Source organism: Benincasa hispida, chromosome 3 (genome assembly GCF_027475165.1).
Source record: "Benincasa hispida cultivar pf3 chromosome 3, pf3_genome.v1.1, whole genome shotgun sequence".
In the NCBI taxonomy this organism is placed as follows: domain Eukaryota; kingdom Viridiplantae; phylum Streptophyta; class Magnoliopsida; order Cucurbitales; family Cucurbitaceae; genus Benincasa; species Benincasa hispida.
This window is the reverse complement of record NC_143480.1, coordinates 35,510,218-35,530,070: the sequence shown is the minus strand read 5'-3', so window position 1 is coordinate 35,530,070 and position 19,853 is coordinate 35,510,218. Positions and strand designations below refer to the sequence as shown.

The 19,853-nt window shown below is 32.3% G+C and overlaps 2 protein-coding genes across 3 annotated transcripts in view; both read left to right on the top strand.

The window, feature by feature from the left end:
* The first annotated feature begins 7,153 nt into the window (after window positions 1–7,153).
* On the top strand, window positions 7,154–7,826 carry LOC120074031 (histone H2B.3-like). Its single transcript, XM_039027005.2, has one exon. The coding sequence runs from the start codon at window positions 7,226–7,228 to the stop codon at window positions 7,640–7,642; it is 417 nt and encodes a 138-aa protein (XP_038882933.1). The 5' UTR covers window positions 7,154–7,225; the 3' UTR covers window positions 7,643–7,826.
* A 6,402-nt stretch (window positions 7,827–14,228) lies between these two features.
* The window catches only part of LOC120074500 (ARM repeat superfamily protein), a 58,457-nt gene continuing 52,832 nt past the window's right edge, over window positions 14,229–19,853 (top strand). The window contains exons 1-10 of one of the 2 annotated variants that reach the window (XM_039027647.2): window positions 14,229–14,538; window positions 14,680–14,770; window positions 14,859–14,913; window positions 15,032–15,163; window positions 16,522–16,593; window positions 17,180–17,270; window positions 17,377–17,472; window positions 18,471–18,549; window positions 18,644–18,707; window positions 19,488–19,591. In XM_039027647.2, coding sequence (XP_038883575.1) covers window positions 14,499–14,538; window positions 14,680–14,770; window positions 14,859–14,913; window positions 15,032–15,163; window positions 16,522–16,593; window positions 17,180–17,270; window positions 17,377–17,472; window positions 18,471–18,549; window positions 18,644–18,707; window positions 19,488–19,591 — 824 coding nt within the window. In that variant the 5' untranslated portion in view covers window positions 14,229–14,498. Of the gene's footprint in view, window positions 14,539–14,679; window positions 14,771–14,858; window positions 14,914–15,031; window positions 15,164–16,521; window positions 16,594–17,179; window positions 17,271–17,376; window positions 17,473–18,470; window positions 18,550–18,643; window positions 18,708–19,487; window positions 19,592–19,853 lie in introns of those variants that run through there. The other variant, XM_039027649.2, reaches the window with a different exon arrangement.

The following is a 19,853-nucleotide window of genomic DNA, read 5'->3' as shown; positions in this document are numbered from 1 at the left end:
GGGAAGCCACGAGTATTTCATCACTTTTATTGATGTTTATTCGAGGTATGGGTATGTTTCTTTAATGCAACATCAGTCAAAATCCTTTGAAAAGTTCAAAGAGTTCAAGGCTGAAGTTGAAAACGCATTAGATAAACGGATTAAAACACTTCGATTTGATCGAGGTGGAGAGCTTTTGGATTATGACTTCCATAACTATTTGATAGAACATGGAATCACTTCCCAACTCTCAGCACCTGGTACACCTCGGCAGAATTGTGTATCAGAGAGGATAAACATAATCCTATTGGACATGGTTCGGTCGATGATGAGATATGTTTCCTTACCGGACTCGTTTTGGGGTTTTGCAGTAGAGACTGTAACTTACATCCTTAACTGTGTTTCCTCCAAGAGTGTTGCTAGAACATTTTTGGAGTTGTGGAATGGGCGTAAAGCTAGTTTGCATCACTTCTGCATTTGGGGTTGCTTAGCACATGTGCTTGAGGCTACCCAAAGGGACACGAGGGGGTTACTTTTATGATCCTAATGAAAACAAGGTGTTTGTGTCGACAAACGCTACATTCCTTAAAAGGATCATATAAGAGAGCACAACCTAAGAAGTAAAATCGTATTGAGAGAGATTTCCAAAAAAACAACTGAAACTTCAACAAGAGTTGTTGAAGAACCTGCTACATCAACAAGAGTTATCGGTGGGAGTTCATCTAGTCAGAAAAATCCACCTCAAGAGTTGAGGGAACCTCGACGTAGTGGGAGGGTTGCAAACCCACCTATTCGCTATGTGGGTTTAACTGATATCCTGGCTATGGTAGCCCATGGTGAGGTTGGGGATCCGTTGTCTTATAAAAAGGCAATGGAGAATGTTGACAGAGATGAATGGGTCAAAGCCATGGATCTCGAGATAGAGTCTATGTACTTCAACTCAGTTTAGGATCTTGTAGATCAATCTGATGAGGTTAAACCTATAGGTTGTAAATGGATCTACAAGAGGAAAAGGGATGTTGATGGGAAGATACAAACCTTCGAGGCTAGACTTGTGGCAAAGGGTTATACTCAAGTGGAGGGAGTTGACTATGAGGAGACTTTCTCATCTATTGTCATGCTAAAGTCTATCCGCATCCTCCTATCAATTACCTTATATTATGATTATGAGATATGGAAAATGGGTGTCAAGACTGCCTTTCTGAATGACAATCTTCAGGAGACCATTTATATGGTGCAACCCGAGGGATTCATAACCCAAGGTCAAAAGCAAAAGGTTTGCAAGCTGAATTGTCCATTTATGGACTGAAACAGACATCTCGATCTTGGAACATAAGGTTTGATACTGGGATCAAATTTTATGGCTTTGACCAAAATGTTGAGGAGCCTTGTGTCTACAAGAAAATCATCAACAGTCTAGTAGTTTTCCTAGTGTTGTATGTAGACGATATCTTACTCATTGAGAATGACGTAGATTTACTGACTACAGTTAAGAACTGGCTAGCGACCCAATTCCAAATGAAATATTTGGGAGAGACTCAGTTTGTTCTTGGGATTAAGATCTTTCGGGGTCGAAACAACAAAATGTTAGCACTGTCTCAGGCTCAGGCATTGTATATTGACACTCCTGCATAAGGACAAACCTAAGGTCATCAATGATAAGTATCGTGTTTATAGTGTTTTTCCTACTAACGTAGTCTTCGCTGGTTGTTTTATCAGCTGCTAATAAAGCAAGTGTAGCGGTAGCCATTTAAATAAAGTTGCTGAAACAATAACAAATTTAATGTGTCTATTTGCATTACTACTTTTAAGACCAATTTTAGTTTTAGCAAAATAGTTCTATTATACTCTAAGTGACATTTATTTTGCAATGATGCCCCAACGAGGCAGGACAAAAGTCACCGTTGGGATGATCAAGTGCCCTTTCACTAGGATGAGACATTTTCAACCATTAGACAGAAACAACTCCTTGTAACTGACTATAATAGTCTCCATTATTCGGTTCAGAATTTGTTAACAACCTTAAAAAATTCGTGTAAGTGTAACCCCTCATTTTAGGTTCTGGTGTCCCGCCCTAATGCGCCCACTGAGAGAAAAAGTAGATTAAGACGAGATTAAAGCAACCCTATCCATTTATGGAGATCAGATAAAGAATTGTGCAAATACAACCATCCTTTAGGGAGACATTCCCAGGGTGCCTCGAGGCAATGAACGAAAACGTTATCCAACCTAATAAGAGATACCGTGGGATATGTTGTCACACATCCCACTCCCACTTACTATGAACATTCTCTCCATTCACCTTGGTATTGACCTACCCAAACACCATCCTATAGGGGGCCACTCCCAGGGTGCCTCGAGGCCGATGATAGATCTCACAGTGTGAACTTGTAGGGAGAAACGTGTAAAGGTTAGTGAATTAACATAAACCCCAAGTACTTCCCATTGAATGTTCTACCTAGGAATTCACTAACTTAGTCAATCCGACTACTGATTTGAACTAAATGTGTGTTTAATTTGCTAAAAAAACAACTATTGTTTTTTATTCTCAAACAAGTTTGAATAAAGTCTTATTAAACATTTTAACAGACTATCATCAAATTTGCATGCATGCATAAAATCCATCTAATTCACCTTTCCTGATAGGTTCTCAAGTAGGGATGTTCCGTTTCTGTCAGCTTAAATACCCCAGCCTAGTCAGAATCCGCCTTAGACAATAGGTCTCTTATAGATAGTTTTGGTACATATTTAATCTTTTATTAGTCAATCTAATCCCATTAAACCGAGTTAAAAGATTAAACTTAGGTATCTAATCTCATTAGAACCGTGATCTTAGGTCTATCTCAATCAAAGCCTAAGTGTGCATGCATGTCTTTCTTAATGATTTTAATTCTAATTTCATTAATTATAACTTTTATAAAAAATGAAATAACTAAAATCAACCACATTGCTAAGCTAGACATCCACAAGGCATTTTTAACTTTTATAAATAAACCTAAGTGTCATGCTTCATGCAATGTTCATTGATTACTATATATAACTTGTAATGAACTAAGTATACATGCTCTCATACACCCTTATACTGTAATATTTATAATATAAAGATGATGCATGGATATGCTTAATGCATGCATATATTATAACACTTATATTATATGATGCATGAGCATGATTTGATGTAATTTAATCATGCAAACTACTATACTATAACACTTATAATATGAGGATGATGCATGAATAAAATGCATAACCTATGGTAGGTGTTAAAACTACGTGGCATACATTATGACATATAGTTAAACATACATCACATGTACGTTCATAAAAATTAATGGACTGGGATAATTAGCCTCAAAACCGAAAAGAAAGGTTATCTATTACATAAAACATCAAGTCAATCGGTCAAACAAGTGAACTAGGTCTTGAACCACCCGGGCAAAACCTCGTCACTTGATCGTGTAACAGTTGCTTATGGTCGGCGAGTAACGCCTATCGAGGGTAAATGATCGTGTAGCATGGATTGAATGCCTTTGGACTATGCGATGAAGCATGGATCGAGTGCCTTTGGACTATGGGAGAAATAATCAAAGGTATGTTCATCTTGAAACCCTCTTCAATTTTCTAAAATAATATGCTTTAAAACTCAAATTAAATGTAATTAGAGTGCTTATTGATTCTGTTTGCTTCAGTTGCATGCTTGTGTATTCCATCAAAAGAGTGTCCTCAAAACACTTTTCGAGTTATGGAGGAGGCGTATATCGAGTTTATATACTTCAAAATCTGGGGTTGTCCTACACATATGCTGGTGACAAATCATAAAAAGTTGGAACCTCGTTTAAGGTTATGCTAATTTGTTGGTTATCCTAAATAAATCAGAGGTGGTATGTTCTATGATCCTCAAGAAAATAAGGTAATTGTATCGACAAATGCTACATTTTTGGAGGAAGACCAGATAAGAGATCATAAGCCATATAGCAAAATAGTATTAAGTGAAGCTACCGAAGAATCAACAACGATCGTTAATGCAGTTGGTCCTTCGTCAAAAGTTAGTGAAGAAGCCAACACTTCAAGTGAATCTCGTCCTTCTCAATCGTTGAGAGTGCCTCGACGCAGTGGGAGGGATACAACCTTAACGTTACTTGAGTTTAACTGAAAATTAGGTTGTCATACTAAATCATGGGTGAAGGATCCATTGTCCTATAAAACGGGCAATGAATGACGTAGACAATAACCAATGGGTCAAAGCCATGGACCTTTAAATGGAGTTTATATACTCCAATTCTGTATAAGAGCTTGTAGATCCACCTGAAGTGGTCAAACCCATAGGGTGTAAATGAGTCTACAAAAGAAAGAGAGACGTAGTTTGAAAGGTACAGTGAATCTACAAAAGAAAGAGAGATGTAACTGGAAAGGTACAAACCTTCAAAGCTAGATTTGTAGCAAAGGGTTATACCCAGAGGGAAGAGGTCGACTATGAGGAAACTTATTCCCTTGTTGCTATGCTTAAGTCTATAAGAGTCCTCTTGTCCATAGCCATATATCACGACTATGAGATATGATAAGTGGATGCTAAGACTCCTTTTCTAAATGACAGTCTTGAATTGAACATCTTTATGTCTCAATCCGAGGGGTTCATAGTTCAAGGTCAGGAGCAAGAATTTTGCAAGCCGAATCGATCCATATATGGGTTGAAATAGACATCCAGATCTTGAAACATTAGATTTGATACAATGATCAAATCTTTTGATTTTGATCAAAACGTTGAATCTCATATCTACAAGAAAATCATAAACGATAAAGTTGCTTTTTTAATACTTTATGTGGACAATATCCTACTCATTGGGAATGATGTAGGGATAATATCCTAGTGAAATGTACGTATTATCTAGTAACGGTGTTATAAGGAGAGATTATTTATTTCGTGATCCAATCTTATACAAACTCTTTGTATAGGATACCTTCACTCACATGTCTCTACATAAATGATTAGGATCAAGTCATTTGTAACACTTTACAATAATAGTAACAATTACAAAGCAGGCCGTATCCGTAGTATCATTAGGATAAGGTACCCAACCTTATCCATCTACTACAGACCATTCAGTAAGGGTGAACATGGGTTGGGTTGGGTTACGTTGAATGTGCTTTTTAGACCAACCCGAAATTCGAGTTGGTTGGGTTGGCAACCTAAAAAATCCGAATAAAGTCTCCACTCCAACCCAACCCCGGTTGGGTTGGGTTGGCGGGTAATAATTTTTTTTAATTAAAAAATTAAATTTATCTATAATACAATACTAATAATTAAAATCTTATAAAATTCAAATGTTAGATATCAAATATATATGAAATTTATTACAAACTTTAAATAGAGATAAACATCACAATAATTCTAAAAAAAATTACAAATTCACAAATTAATTAATCCAAAAGAAAAACATATACATAGACATATACATATACGAATACGTATACACACATATATATGTAATTCGGGTTGGGTTCGGTCAACCCAAATTTGTTTTTTAGCCAACCCGCAACCCAACCCAACACAACAAAAATTAAAAAGTTTAATCTAACCCAACCCAAGAACAAACCTAACTCAACCCGACTCTTATATGTTGGGTTGAGTAGTTGGGATTGTTTAGATTGTTGGGTTATTTGAACACCTCTACTGTTCAGGTTATTACTTAAACAATATTCACCTGTATATCTCCACATGCATGTTTAAGCTTAATCAGATAACCTTGGATTTTAATTTATTGGTTTTGAGTTAATGCAACTAAATGTCAATAAAATTACAACTTATTTTATTAAATAAATAATTTATTTGTACAAATACAATTTACAAACTACAGGACCACGGGATTTATGACATAAACCCGAACAATTTTAACAATTATCTAACTAATTAAAAGTTTGGTTTTTACAAGTAAATGTTCAAGGGTCAAATTTCTCTATCTTTACAAATTTTGGAGTCCAATTTTAACTGTTTTATAAGAATGGGAGTTCCATCGTTACAATTAAATTTTTGGGGATCCAATCTCCACAATTATATAAATTTAGGGGTCTAATCTTAAGTTTTGTATAAGTTTGAGAGTGTAATCGCAACCACCATCATATTTTAAGGGTGATTATTGCCATTTGTCCTTATTTATTTATTTACATAGTTTTTTTTTTTGCTTTTTTCCCCTCTACTTAATAATACATACTTGTTTCGCTTGAACTTTCACATATATCTTCTAGTTAACATTTTTTGAGAATGTATCTTCTAGTTAACTTATTAAATGTTTCTATACGATTTATATTGAAGTGTGAGGGGAATGCAATTTTAAAAATAATTTCTGCTTGACGAGTAGTTATCGGGGTCAAGGAAGTTAATTGAATTAAATGTTTTTTTCTTTAAATTTTAAATTAAACAGCATTTAAAAATAAATTTCTAAAACTTATTATTATTATTTTTTTGAATTAAATTCTAAAACTTTTAGATGAGAAAAATAATTAACCCATCAAATCATCTAATATCCATATATTCAAATGTTTGACCACATATCTCAAATATATCAAATTATCTAAATCATCAAACAACAAAAATTTGTATATCATGTATAATCACAATAAAAGTAATTAAAAAATTGTCAGCAGGAGAGGAGAGATAATTTAGGCCCATTGAATTCATTATTTATTCCTCATACATTTTTTTTCTCTAAATAAAATATTTAAATTTTAGTTAAATTTCAAAAACGAAATTAAATAATAACGATTTTCAGTCTCGAAACTTAATTTGAATTTTGAAAATAAGAATACAGGGAATTAGGTTATGAATTTAACTTTTAAATACCAAAAAACATAAAAGGGGTCTTAGTTATCGGAATAGTATATTTTTAAAAATCTAAAACAATGTTGATGCTTATTTAACTTTTAAAATTTCAATTTTTAAAGTAACCGTGACTTAATTAAAATTATTTTGAGATGCTGCGCGCCATAATATTTAAAATAGTTAAAATTAAAAGACGCACCATGACCCGCGAAAAGCATTTTATTTTCGGACACCATCTCACCCGTTCAACTTATTTTTTCTCAATCGGACGGTTTAAACCTAATAATTCGCGTCATAAGAGATGGACCAATCACGTTGCTCCCAGCACTCCTATATAAACAGAACCCTAATTATCCCATCCCCATCTTTCTCATACGAATTCCCTCGTCTCAATTTCAAATCTCAATCCCGAAGGCTTGTCTAATTGAAATGGCTCCAAAGGCTGAGAAGAAGCTCGCCGAGAAGAAACCAGCGGAGAAGGCTCCCGCCGGCGAGAAGAAACCTCGAGCGGAGAAAAAACTTCCGAAAGATGCTTCGTCGGAAAAGAAGAAGAAGAAGATGAAGAAGAGCGTTGAGACCTACAAGATTTACATCTTCAAGGTCTTGAAGCAGGTTCATCCCGATATCGGAATCTCGAGCAAGGCCATGGGGATTATGAACAGTTTTATTAACGATATATTCGAGAAGCTAGCTCAGGAATCATCACGATTGGCTAGGTATAACAAGAAGCCGACGATCACATCGAGGGAAATCCAAACGGCCGTGCGACTTGTGCTTCCTGGTGAACTTGCGAAGCATGCTGTATCAGAGGGGACGAAAGCGGTTACCAAATTCACCAGTTCTTAGAAATCTTGATCGTATCTTTTAGGGTTTAGAAATTAGTTTTGATTGTGTTTGATGATATAAACTGCAATTTTTTCTTTCTCTCATAGTATGAAACGGAAATTCTCAGATTGTGAATTTTATAGTTTGATGCAATGTCTTTGTAACATTGAAGATTCGCGATTGGAAAGTCTAGATTTGTTCGAAACTTATCATCTTTTCCACTTTCTTTCTTATTCAAATTGAATTGAACACTTTGGAAGAATTTGCTTTAAGAGTATAAAACTTAGGGAGAGGATTTGGTTTTTAACTTCTTGATCAAGTTTGGTACGTTTTATGCCAATTTATTTGAGTAGCATTTAATGCGATTTTGTTTTTATTTTTCTATTTTTACAATTTATTCTTGTTTATTAAATTTCTTTTTTATAAGTATTTGATTTTTCAGTTCAATTTAAAAACAAAGAGAAGTTTGATTTTAATCAAAATTTATGAATGGAAGAAAATTGAAGTCATTTTCTTTACAAGAAAAAAAAATTCAAAGCCAAACTCTCACACATTTTTGAGTGGGGAGATTTCAATTCTTGAGCGTTTTAAAACTAGTTTTTGAAGTTGAATAGATGGTGAGATATTTAGATCATTGACTTTTTTTTAATCACTAGTGCATATTGTATTAAAAAACATATCTTAATCTTTTTTTCTTTTTCTTTTCTTTTTTTTTTTTTTTTTTTTTCAATAAAGATAGAACTTACCAAAATGAACAAAGTATCGAGGATGAACTCCGAAGATATCCATCCTAAAAATGTTTTAAACAAACACATATCATTGGCTTTCATAGAAGAAGACTTGTTTAACTCAATAATACTTTCTATCTCAATTGCAACTTGAGCTAACCTATGCACAATCGAGTTCCCAACATTATTACAAAAAGAGAAACTAACACTCGAAGTATTGGATCAAAAACATAATATCATTAATGACAAAATTGATCTTTGACAAGTCAACAATCTCACACTTCAAAATTTTCACCACATTTGAAGCATCCGATTTGACCACGAGTATATTAGTATGAAGAATTGACCGTGAGGACCAAAGATGAATCTCTTCCTTAATAACTTGAGCCTCAAGGACCTTAATAGGATGATACATAAAAATGAGTTTGAAGTCAACATGCAGAGGAGACAAAAGAGAATCATGAACAACTCTTTCTAGTCCTCTACATTGAGAGAATCAACCCAACATGCCTTAATTAGTTAAATTATGCTAAATAGAGACAGTATAATATAATTTCAATGCAAATATTGTAAACACAATAATATGATTTCAAGACACAAAATGTAATGGACTAAAAAACGACACAATAAAATTTCAAGGAAAATATTCAAGAAGATGAGGCACAAGATGTTGATAGTGCTACCTCTTGGACCTAGTGGACTAAATATATCATTGGCGAACAAAAAGCAGTTGAACTAGCATTAAGGTCAATAGAATTGTTCAACGCCCAACCCAAATAGGGATTTTATTTTTATTTAAATAATGTGAGGTGAGGGATCAAACCTCTCACCTTGAGGTTGAGGTATACTCATCTTAGTAGTAGAAAACCCTTATATACTCAATATTTGAGATATAATCATGTCACCCTCATGACTACAATAATTATCTAAATGTTTCATAGTTGTGAAGGTAGCTCACATAGCAAAAGCAAAGTAAACAATGTCATTTTTTTTTTTAAAAAAAAAACCTTGTGTGTAGCCTAGTAGGGATATTCATGGGTTGAGTTAGGTTGGGTTGAAAGACTTTTTAGACACAACCCAATTGTTCGGGTAGTAAATTTCTTCAACCCAAATAACCCTTATTAAAAAATGACCTAACCCAACCCAACCATGAAATATTTGGGTTGGGTTGGGTTGATTCGATTAATCGGGTCATTTATCTAAAATTTTGTTCTAAAAAGAAGCAAATCGTAAATATGTAAAAATCTAATTTAATTATTTTCATATATTGAATTAAGATTAACTATTCAATTTCAATTTATATAGTAAAAAGTTTTTTTTTCTAAAGTACAAAGAAACTACTTTTAAGAGTTATTGAAGAATAAATTATTAAAAAAATATGGGAATTAAATAAAATTAAATCAATATATGTATAAATAATTGTGTTATAAGTAACAAAAATATATATTTTTTAAAGTTAATAATAAATTCGGGTTGGTTCGAATTGGTTTGGGTTATATTAGGTGAACCCATGAACCAACCCAATCCATAAAATTTTCATTTATTTGAACCTAACCCAATCTAGATGAGTTGATAACCCAACCCAAATCGCACAGATTGGGTTGGATTGATCGATTTTTTCGGGTTATTGAATTTTTTGAATACCCCTATAGCCTAACCCAAGTTACACCCAATAAATATATCTCATGTGACAATTTTTAATTGATTTTTTAATTTTAATTTTACTATGTTAACAAAAGGAAGTGTCGAATTGGGTGTAACCTTTTTTTGAAACTGGGAAGAACGATTTTAGCGGATATATCTTGTGGACCCATGGTCCAATAATAATTCAAGGGGTTGAATAGCTGGCCGTTGCAGTTAGGAATGTATGAGATATTTAAAAATATAATGTTAATTCTTTAATTATATTTTCAGATAATAACCAAAAAAGGAACAAAATAAAGGAAAACAGTGAAACACAACTCGGACATGGGAGCTCATGTCGGAACCTTTTTGGTCCAAATGGGCAATGAAGAGGTGACAGGGCGTAGTTTTAATTTGCAAGGGAGTGAATAACACCATTTGGTTGGCAGAGTAAAGTAAGTCTCCATTTCACTCCAGCTATCTGCAAGATGTATAATATTTATCATATTACAAGTCTGATGCATGGAATCTTATCTTTTTACCTTAGAAAGTATATATTATGTCATCACCTTTTAAATTATGTTGTTGCGAACATAACTCAACCGTTCATAAAACATGTAATTTGAATAAAGTCAAAATTTGAATCTCTCATCATGTATATTAGGGGTGTTCACGATTCGATTCGATTCGATTCAATTCGATTTGACTCCAAATTGAATCGAACCACAAATTTCAGAAAGTGTTTATTATGATACTCGAATCAAACAGTATGTTCGATTCAGTTTCACGATTTGTTTTCAAGATAAAAATGTTTTACGTGAGGGTCCCAATTTCAAGTTTCACATTTTGTCTTCACGAGACGACAGTGAAGAATCTAAGACGGAGAGTGAGATGTAAGATGAGATATGAGAGGAGTTTTAAAACCCTAAGGGCTAAGGAAAATGAAAAAAAACTTTTATATATATCATATCATATCATATCATATTATTTTTTAATATATTTATTAAAAAGCGGTTCGGTTTTAATATATATCAAACTGAATCTAATTCGGTTCGGTTCGATTTTAGCGATTTCAATGATCACCCTTAATGCATATGGTTGTACTATTTTATTTTATTTTATTTTTTTTGTAAATTATGTTGTATTCATTAAGTTTGTTTGATTTTTATCGTATAGATTCTTGATAAAACAAAGAGAAATTAAATACTTTTTTAATGTTCAAGTCAATTATACGTACACAAACTAAAATGAGGATAACTAACTGACATAAAACTTACATTATAGACATTGAAATTAGAGATTCAAATTTAAGACTTATTAACTACTCTTTAAAACTATAGTGTTTTAATCTATTTTACATGTTGGAAATTCAAACCTAGAAGGAAAATATTTATGAGTATAGTTTTTAATTTTTTTGAATAGAGCTATTTATAAGAGTTAAATCTTTGAGAAGCTTTTTCACCTAATCTCGAAAGCTAGTTTTTGTTGGTTACAAATAAGTGAGATTCGTGAGGTTTGTGTAGGCATGACATGTTTTCTTGCCTCAAGATTTCTATACGGACAATGAGATCAACTCAAATGTCTCACTTTATTATTTTACACTTTCTTGCTTGTATTCATTCATCCAATAATTACCAAAATCAAAATGACACTCACTATCAAATAATTGTCTATATGAGTTTTAAAAATGTTTTTTTTTTTTTTTTTTTTTTTTTTTTTTTTTTTTTTTTTTTGAGTTTCAAAGTCCATGTACTCGTGGATTTTGAGAATGTGAAGGTTAACTAATTCGAGTATAGTTTAATAGATTAAATACTAGTGATCATCAATTTTAAATTTTCACCTTATAATTTCATCAAGTAAGACCTTACTTTTGTGAGGCTTCTTAAATTTTGTAATTTCTAGTATCTATTCATGTGCTATTCATTTATTTGATTCAATAAAAAGCAGTGAATAGTGAAAGAATTTTCTAAACTCGTTAATTTCATAATATCAAGTTTTTTACAAATTCAAGTTTGATTAATACACAAATTAGTTATTCAATAAATTTACCAAAACTCACAGATTTTAACCAATCTTTTTAAAAATCTTATCAATTTTGTAGTAGACATATGTTTTATAATTCCCTAAAAGTAGAAACAGATTCAAAAAAAAAAAAAAAAAGTTTAATAATTAAATTATTTTGGAAAAGGTTCTATTTGCACCCTTAAATCAATAGCATCATATCAATTTTCAATATATATTCCATTTTGTTGAATTAGACTCTGGACTTATTTAGATGTTGTAATATTTAGGGTTTGTTTGATTTAACTTTTTAAGTTTTTGAAATTTTGAAAATAAGTCATTTTAGAAAAAAGTTAAGTGTTTGACGACAACCACTCAGAATAGTTTTTGAAACATTTTTAAAGTGTATTTTAAACCGTTTAAATCAAAACGATTTTTTAGGTCTCGTTTGATAACCATTTTGTTTTTGAAAATTAAGCTTATGCATACTACTTTCACTCTAAATTTCTTCATTTGTTATCTACTTTTCATCAAAGGATTAAAAAACTCAGCCAAAATTTGAAAACTAAAAAAAGTAGCTTTCAAAAAGTTGTTTTTCTTTTTAGAATTTGACTAAGAATTCAACTATTGCACTTAAAGATGCAAATTATTGTAAGAATTGTGGATAAAATACGCATAATTTTTTTAAAAAAACCCCATATAATTATCAAATGGGACTTTAAAAAACATGTCAATTAAAACGGATCCTTATTATGTATTCAATTTCCACTACTTCATGTACTATTTTTAACATGAAACAACGTTATAGTCTCAATGTACTCACTAATTTTAACAATATCAAGTTTTAAACAAATTTAAATGGAATAATTCATCTTTTTTCCTTATTTTCAGCGGTTTGTTTTTAGTTTTTTTTTTCCGACCAAAATTATTTGAACGACAATTATTCAGTTAAAACTATTACAGTAGAAGAGTTCTAAGCCAGAACATTTTCTTAATGGTGTAATTAGTGACCCGGATAGATTGTGACTATTTTTTAGATTACCAAAACATGGTGTAATTAAAATTGTAATTTACAAATGATGCAATGGACAAAAGACTTGCCGCTTTTGTTTTGAAGGTCAATGTAAGCCTTTTATTCTTTTGTCCTTTACGTAGGGAACGAGCATATGTTTGAACATATTTCTATATTCTAACTAATCTTTATATTTTAATTTATGTATATAATATAAAGAAAATCTTACATCTAGTGACTAACTCGTTTATTTTAGGTTCATTCAAATATAATATGATATTTTTATAAATCATGTAGATTCAAAATTGATAGTTGTTATTTTTTTTAAAAAAAAATTCAGCTATCAAATAACTTAGTAAAGAATCAAATTTTGTACTAACCTAAGCTTAGCGTTACAACCTCGATTAATATATATATATATATTTATAAAGGTATTGAATTAAATACGTAGGTAGAAAACAAGCACTATGTGAATTAAATTATGCTCATTTTGACAATATAGAATATTTGAATCTATTGTTCTTACACCCACATATTATTTAACTAAAAAAAATTATAGACAATTTAAGCAAACTCCATTAATTAAAACATCATATTGCATGAACTAAAAAAATGGGTCCTATATTAATTTTTAATTAATAAATGAAGATAAAAAATCTACATTAATGATTTTCTTACTTTTCTTTAATTAAACATCTAAACATTTTATTACATCCATTCCAATTTTTTTGGCTAAATAATTTAAAATTGATGATTTGATTCTAAATCAATATAATTTAAAAGTGTAATTAATTTAAATAACAAAATTGTTATAAATATTTATAAATATAGCCAAATATCATAATCTATGGGTAAACATTGATAGACATTTATCAGAATCTATCAATATCATGATAAATGATAGTGTACATCACTAATAGATTGTTATCTTACTATATTTATAAATATTTTGATTCATTTTATTATATTTGGAAATGTCCCTAATTTAAAAGCATTTATTGAATGTGTAATGAAAATATTATCCCTAATTTTTTTTAGCACAACTGACCATTCTTTTAAAATTATTATCATGTTTAAACAATTGAGAAATGAGGATGAAATCATCAATGGTAATAAGCTGTTTTATTCATCGAGATAATTATAAATATTATATTATGTTTTTTTTATCTCCCTTATGCTACCTTATTAGTATTATTATTTTTAAATTTTTACTTATTTATTATAATTTTTTGGACGTTCGGAAGGGTAATTTCTGCCTGTGCTTTAGATTAAATCCCTTGTGCCACCGTTTGTTCTTAATAGCATGGTAGAAAGAAATAAAAATGGAATTTTCTGTTGCATATAAGAATCTGAAGAATTCATGTCAAAAGAATTTTAGATCCACGGTCGTTGAAACTTGAGAATTGATTGCCTCTTCTTCTCCCTGCAAACTCGCCATGGAAATTTAACGAAGCAGCAGGATCGCTGTGCCAACCTCTCTAGGCTCTTGCTTTGCTTTTGTTTCCATCCTTCCATGGCGTCGTCGGTCTCCGGGAACTCAATTCCAGCACCAGGTTCATTCACTTTTCTATATGTTTTAATTACAATCAATCTTTTTTTGTTTGTTTGATTTTCTTAAATGGATATAACGATCGTTGACATGTTCTGGAAATTCGTTATCGATCATTTTGTGTGCATGTGTTCACTAATTGCAGAGGCTGTTCAGATTTTAGTTTCTTCTCTTGCTGATGAATCGCCCGTAGTGAGGGAGGCGTCCATGGCTTCGCTTAAGGACATAGCTACATTGTATTCTCTCTCACTTGTCATCTTTAGCTATCTGAGTCTGGTTTCATTTGTAGTAAGTTGTGAATTGGAACTTCTGTTGTAATATCAGGAATCCGCTTCTCGTTCTCGACTGCTGCTATGCTGTTTCGCGAGGAGGTCGCCGGGTAATCACAGTATTTACTTCTTTGTCATGCTTCGTTGAAATCATGACATGGTAGTTAATAGTTTTGTTTCAATTTTGTTTATTGAAATTGCGATTTAAAAACTGGTGGTCATTTTCAGCGTTTTGGAAACATGGCTGGGGCTTTTCTAGTAATGTCATTCGGAGTGCGAGCCTTGGATAAAGAAGATGTTGATCCAGCTTTCATGTCCAAGCTTGCAAAGATTTCAACGACTGAGATAATCTCTTCCAAGGTCTTTTTCATACTGAAGTTGTTGGTTCGGTTTCTTTTTTTTCCAATCTTTTTGGTCGTTACATTGAGGCATGTTTAGGAATTACAAGCCATAAGTTATTTCCAAAAGAAGAAATGACATTTTATTTGGCTTGTAAATATATTAATGTCTGAAATAGAAGCTTCAATTCGGAAACTAGTATTTTCATTTAGGAGCTGACTACTGTAATTTCGCAATTGCAAGATTGGCACGTCATCTCATGGTTTATGATACTTTTTACTTTTTCCTTTCTAGCGCCTTGTTATATCTTCCTTATGTTGATATTAGAACTCAAGGACACAGACACAGTTATATGACCTATAAAACAGATCTTATTCAAGTAAGGTCGTTCGTTATATTGATATTACAAGAAAACATCTTGACAATTGACTGACACTAACCGAACTTTTGGTTATTTGAGAAACATGGAGTAGATTTTTGAGAATAAAGGAACAATTATTAGGTGACAAAAAGTGCGAAGATCCAATATTAGGAGCGGATAAACCTGCTTCATTATACCAGATTAACAATGAGAACCGATAGCAAGATCCGAAAGATCATTTATCAGATGGTTTGTTGCAATGGAATCAAGATACTGATTAGTATCAACAATAAGGTTAGAGCAAGCATTATAACTGACATATCTGAATTCTAAAGAATCAGAGGGAAAAGTGAAATTAGAGTTAACTCCATGAAATGTGGGATCAAATCTAGAATAACATGTCAGTATAGTATGTCCATAATTGCCATATACTTGGCATTGGGGCCTATTATATTATTGGAGACTGGAGTTATCATTTCCTCCTTTACCATTATCATTTCCATTTCTTTTCCCACTAAAATCCAGAATTATTAGGTGTGCTGCCATAGAAGTTCATGCTTATTGCAGTTTTCATGTCGGAGTTAGCACTGGAACCAGATCGAAGTACTAGACTAGTTTTTCTATCAAGACCACTAAACTGTCACTTGACAGTTTATGTGTTGTATTGGATGTGCTAAATAAGTATTACATGAATGAGTCTTTGTTATATTACTTTTTTGTAATTGAGCACTGTAGTCTTCGCAATGATTTAAGTCTTTCCAAAATGTTTTACACAAACATACTTTAACCATTTAGTCCTAATTTATAATATTGAAGCGCCTTTGTAGTCTAATAAGTAATATCCCACCCATCGATCTTGATGTTCATCTTTGACCACAAACTGAACTTTTCCTTTAAAAGTGTGAAACCTGGTTGGATTTCACCAATTGTTATTTGCTTTTTGGTTGTGAAACTACTTTCCATTTTGTAAAGTTCTTGTGTGGTCAAGTTAGTTGTTATTTTATTGTCCATGTTGTAGGAACTTAATACTGAGTGGCAAAGAGCTGCTGCAGGGCTTCTTGTTTCGATAGGCTCACATTTGCCTGACCTAGTAAGTTTGTTGTAATTCATGTTGTTTATGAGTTGCGGGGTAAATATGATCAGTAAAACATGTATTTAGCATAAATGCTTGCATTCAATATCATGTAGCTACATTTAATTACATGACCAGACTAAATTGTTCATCGCAAGGAAACTTGAAGCCAAAAGTAACATAAAATTACAACCAGAAAAGTTTGATAAATTATCTTAAAATCATTTAACTGACTTCCATGAGGAAACTTCTGCAACCAATAAGAAAGAGAGAAAGAAGAAGAGGGGAGAAATTTATAAAAGTAACTGCATGCTTGACCATATTTAAGAAGTATGCTTGACCAATTTTCCAAATCCTTTTTGACTAAGTGATCACACCAACTCATTCAGATCCTATTTTGTCAATGTCCTCTTTATCATAAGTTACTATCTGCCAAATAATTCTATATTTTTGAGCTTCCAGCTCGGTCAAGACAAAAACCATACAACTACAACATATCTTTGTACAAATATGTTTGTGTGTTTGTATGAGGATGCATACTCTGTCAACTGTGGATTGTTTATTGATTTTGTAATAACTAATCTCTTTGATGGGGATGTGGAAGATGATGGAAGAAATATATCTTCATTTGGGAGGGCCTAGTTCAGCTTTACCAGCTATGGTTCAAATTCTAGCAGATTTTGCTTCTTCTGATGGTTTGTTAACAAACAACATTTATTTATTTATTTTGGATTTTCCGTGCTATACTGCTATTTGCCCACTTGTATAACATGATTTTTGTGATTTTACTTTTCATTAAAGCATTACAGTTCACACCGCGGCTAAAAGATGTGCTTTCCAGAGTTCTACCCATCCTTGGAAATGTTCGAGATGCTCATAGACCTATTTTTGCAAATGGTTTGGAGACTTTCTATACCTTATTGAAAAAAACAAAATCTGATCCTAAGTTGGCCCTATATTGATCATCTTTACCATCTTATAGGTGGATTTCTTTGTGTGTGTGTGTGGGGGGGGGGGGGGGGGGGGGGGGGGGGGGGGGGGGGGGGGGGTGGGGGGGGTGTTTGTGTTAGAGGTGATATGGATTGGATTGTTTTGCTTTTCAATTTAATTGAGGAATTCTTTATTTTGACATATCATAGCATACATCTGGGTGGGATTTTTTCTTCTTCTCTCCATATTTTTAATAATAAATTTAGGACTTGCTAGAATGACCAACATTTATGGTCTAACTCCCAACCTTTTGTTTGTGGTTTCAATCTCCAAACTTCTTGTATGTGGTCACTAACAGTACCTTTTTTTAGTCACAATGGCTCTTTTAAAGACACCTAAATGCTGAATTCACCCTTTTCTAGTGACAATGGATTTTTCAAGGCACCTAAATGTTTATCTTTCATTCTTAATAGAAAATTTTCTCATTGGAAAAAACCATGATGTGAAAGCATGCCTCATTTTGTTGTTATCACTATCACCATTTTTTCTTTTCTGCTTGCCTTTGTAGGAAGGAGCTCTATAGAATGGGAATATGGATTTTTGGGAGGTTTCTCTTAGAGAATTGGGAGGGAGAGAGGGAGGAGGGAATATAGTGGGGTGGGGTGCGGGGGGTAACAAACCTATCTTCCTGTTTCAAAATTCAAAGAATACATTTGCGCTTAATTTAACTCTATTATTTAAAAGGATTGAGGTTAATAGGTAATATAATTTGGATGCACTTGACATTTTGAAATGTTAATATCAAATTTCTAAAAGTTTTGACATTCATTTTATTTTTCAAAATCAATTATTGTCGTTATTCTTTTTAGTGAAATTAATCAATCTTGTGAAAAATTGTTGATTTTTATAGCTCATCTTCAGTTTCTCTTCTTGCTGCCACCCTGTGACACATTCTACTTCTGCAGCAATTAAATGTTGGTGTCAAGCTGCTTGGCAGCATAGTGTGGACTTCCCTTCACATTCGTCAATTGATGGTGATGTTATGTGAGACAAGCTCTATCATGCTCGGTATCATTTTACATTCTGTATTTCAATTAAATATTTTTTTTAAAAAAATCGGGTTCCTGTCAAATTGCAGGTCATTTCTGAATTCTGCTTTTGAGCTTTTATTGCGAGTTTGGGCTGCTTCTAGTGATTTAAAGGTTAGAAAATGTTATTTTTTGTTTTTTGCTTGCAATAAGATAAATATGTGTTGATACTTATTTCACTAATTAGCCTTTACCTTGTGGAGTAGTTGAAAAATATTTTGTTGAATGATGTAGATAAGTGGCTTAATAACAAAACAAATAGGAAACACCCTCCCCCCTGGATTGCTCATTATTTATGATGTAGATAAGTGGCTTATTATTTTTGCCTCCTTTTAATTACTTTTCTTTCACTCCCTTGTGGATTTTGTATAATCGAGCATTAGTCTTTTTTCATTTATTTTAATGAAAAGTTTTATTTCTGGTTTTTTTTATCTTTTTTATTTTTTTTAATAAAAAAAACTTTGGTTCTCTCAAAAAGGGTTGTCCTTGGTATTGGGTCCACCCCACTAATCGATGGGAGACTTCATACATCCCAACACTAGCTCCAACCTCCTAGTGACGGTAAGGGTTTTCATTTATTGAACTTTCTACTTGGAAAGTTTGAAACTAGGACTTCGGGGAATTTCTCCCAAACATCAAAAAGCCCTTACAACACTCCTTGACGGTAAGGGTACTTTCAGTTGCATTGGTCTTGCAAAAGTTGCTTAACTAATAACTACAAAGGACTACCTGCATGATATACATTCCCCCATTTTTTGCTTGAATTTTGTCTATCTATGTTACCTTTTCCTTTTCTCTTTCTTGGATATGAAAGTCTATCTTTATTACCATTACATCTTCTAAATGTTATATTCTTTTCTGTGTTTCTTTTTTTTTTTTTTTTTTTTGGCTTAGGTTCGTATTTCTTCTGTGGAAGCATTAGGTCAAATTGTCAGTCTTATTACTAGGGCACAACTAAAGGCTGCTTTGCCCAGACTTATCCCTACCATGTTGGAACTGTAAGATAAATTGATGTTTAAACTAGTAAAGGGTTGCTTGGGACTGTTTTGGAAAATAGTTTCTCTTTAGAGTACAAATTTCTTTGAAATTAATACAGTTAACCACATTTTTTTCTCTTATTTCTTTTATAACTTATGTTTATTTTTCCACGTCACCTAAAATTGTTCCCAAAAACTGATTTGAAAACAAAAATAGGAAACTGTTTTTGAGAACTGCGCAACAACCCTTTGAAGTAAATATCTTATAGTAGTTATACTGATA

Excerpts from the sequence above, each read along its gene's own strand:
- LOC120074031 (XM_039027005.2), top strand. The coding sequence starts at position 7,226 with ATGGCTCCAAAGGCTGAGAAGAAGCTCGCCGAGAAGAAACCAGCGGAG.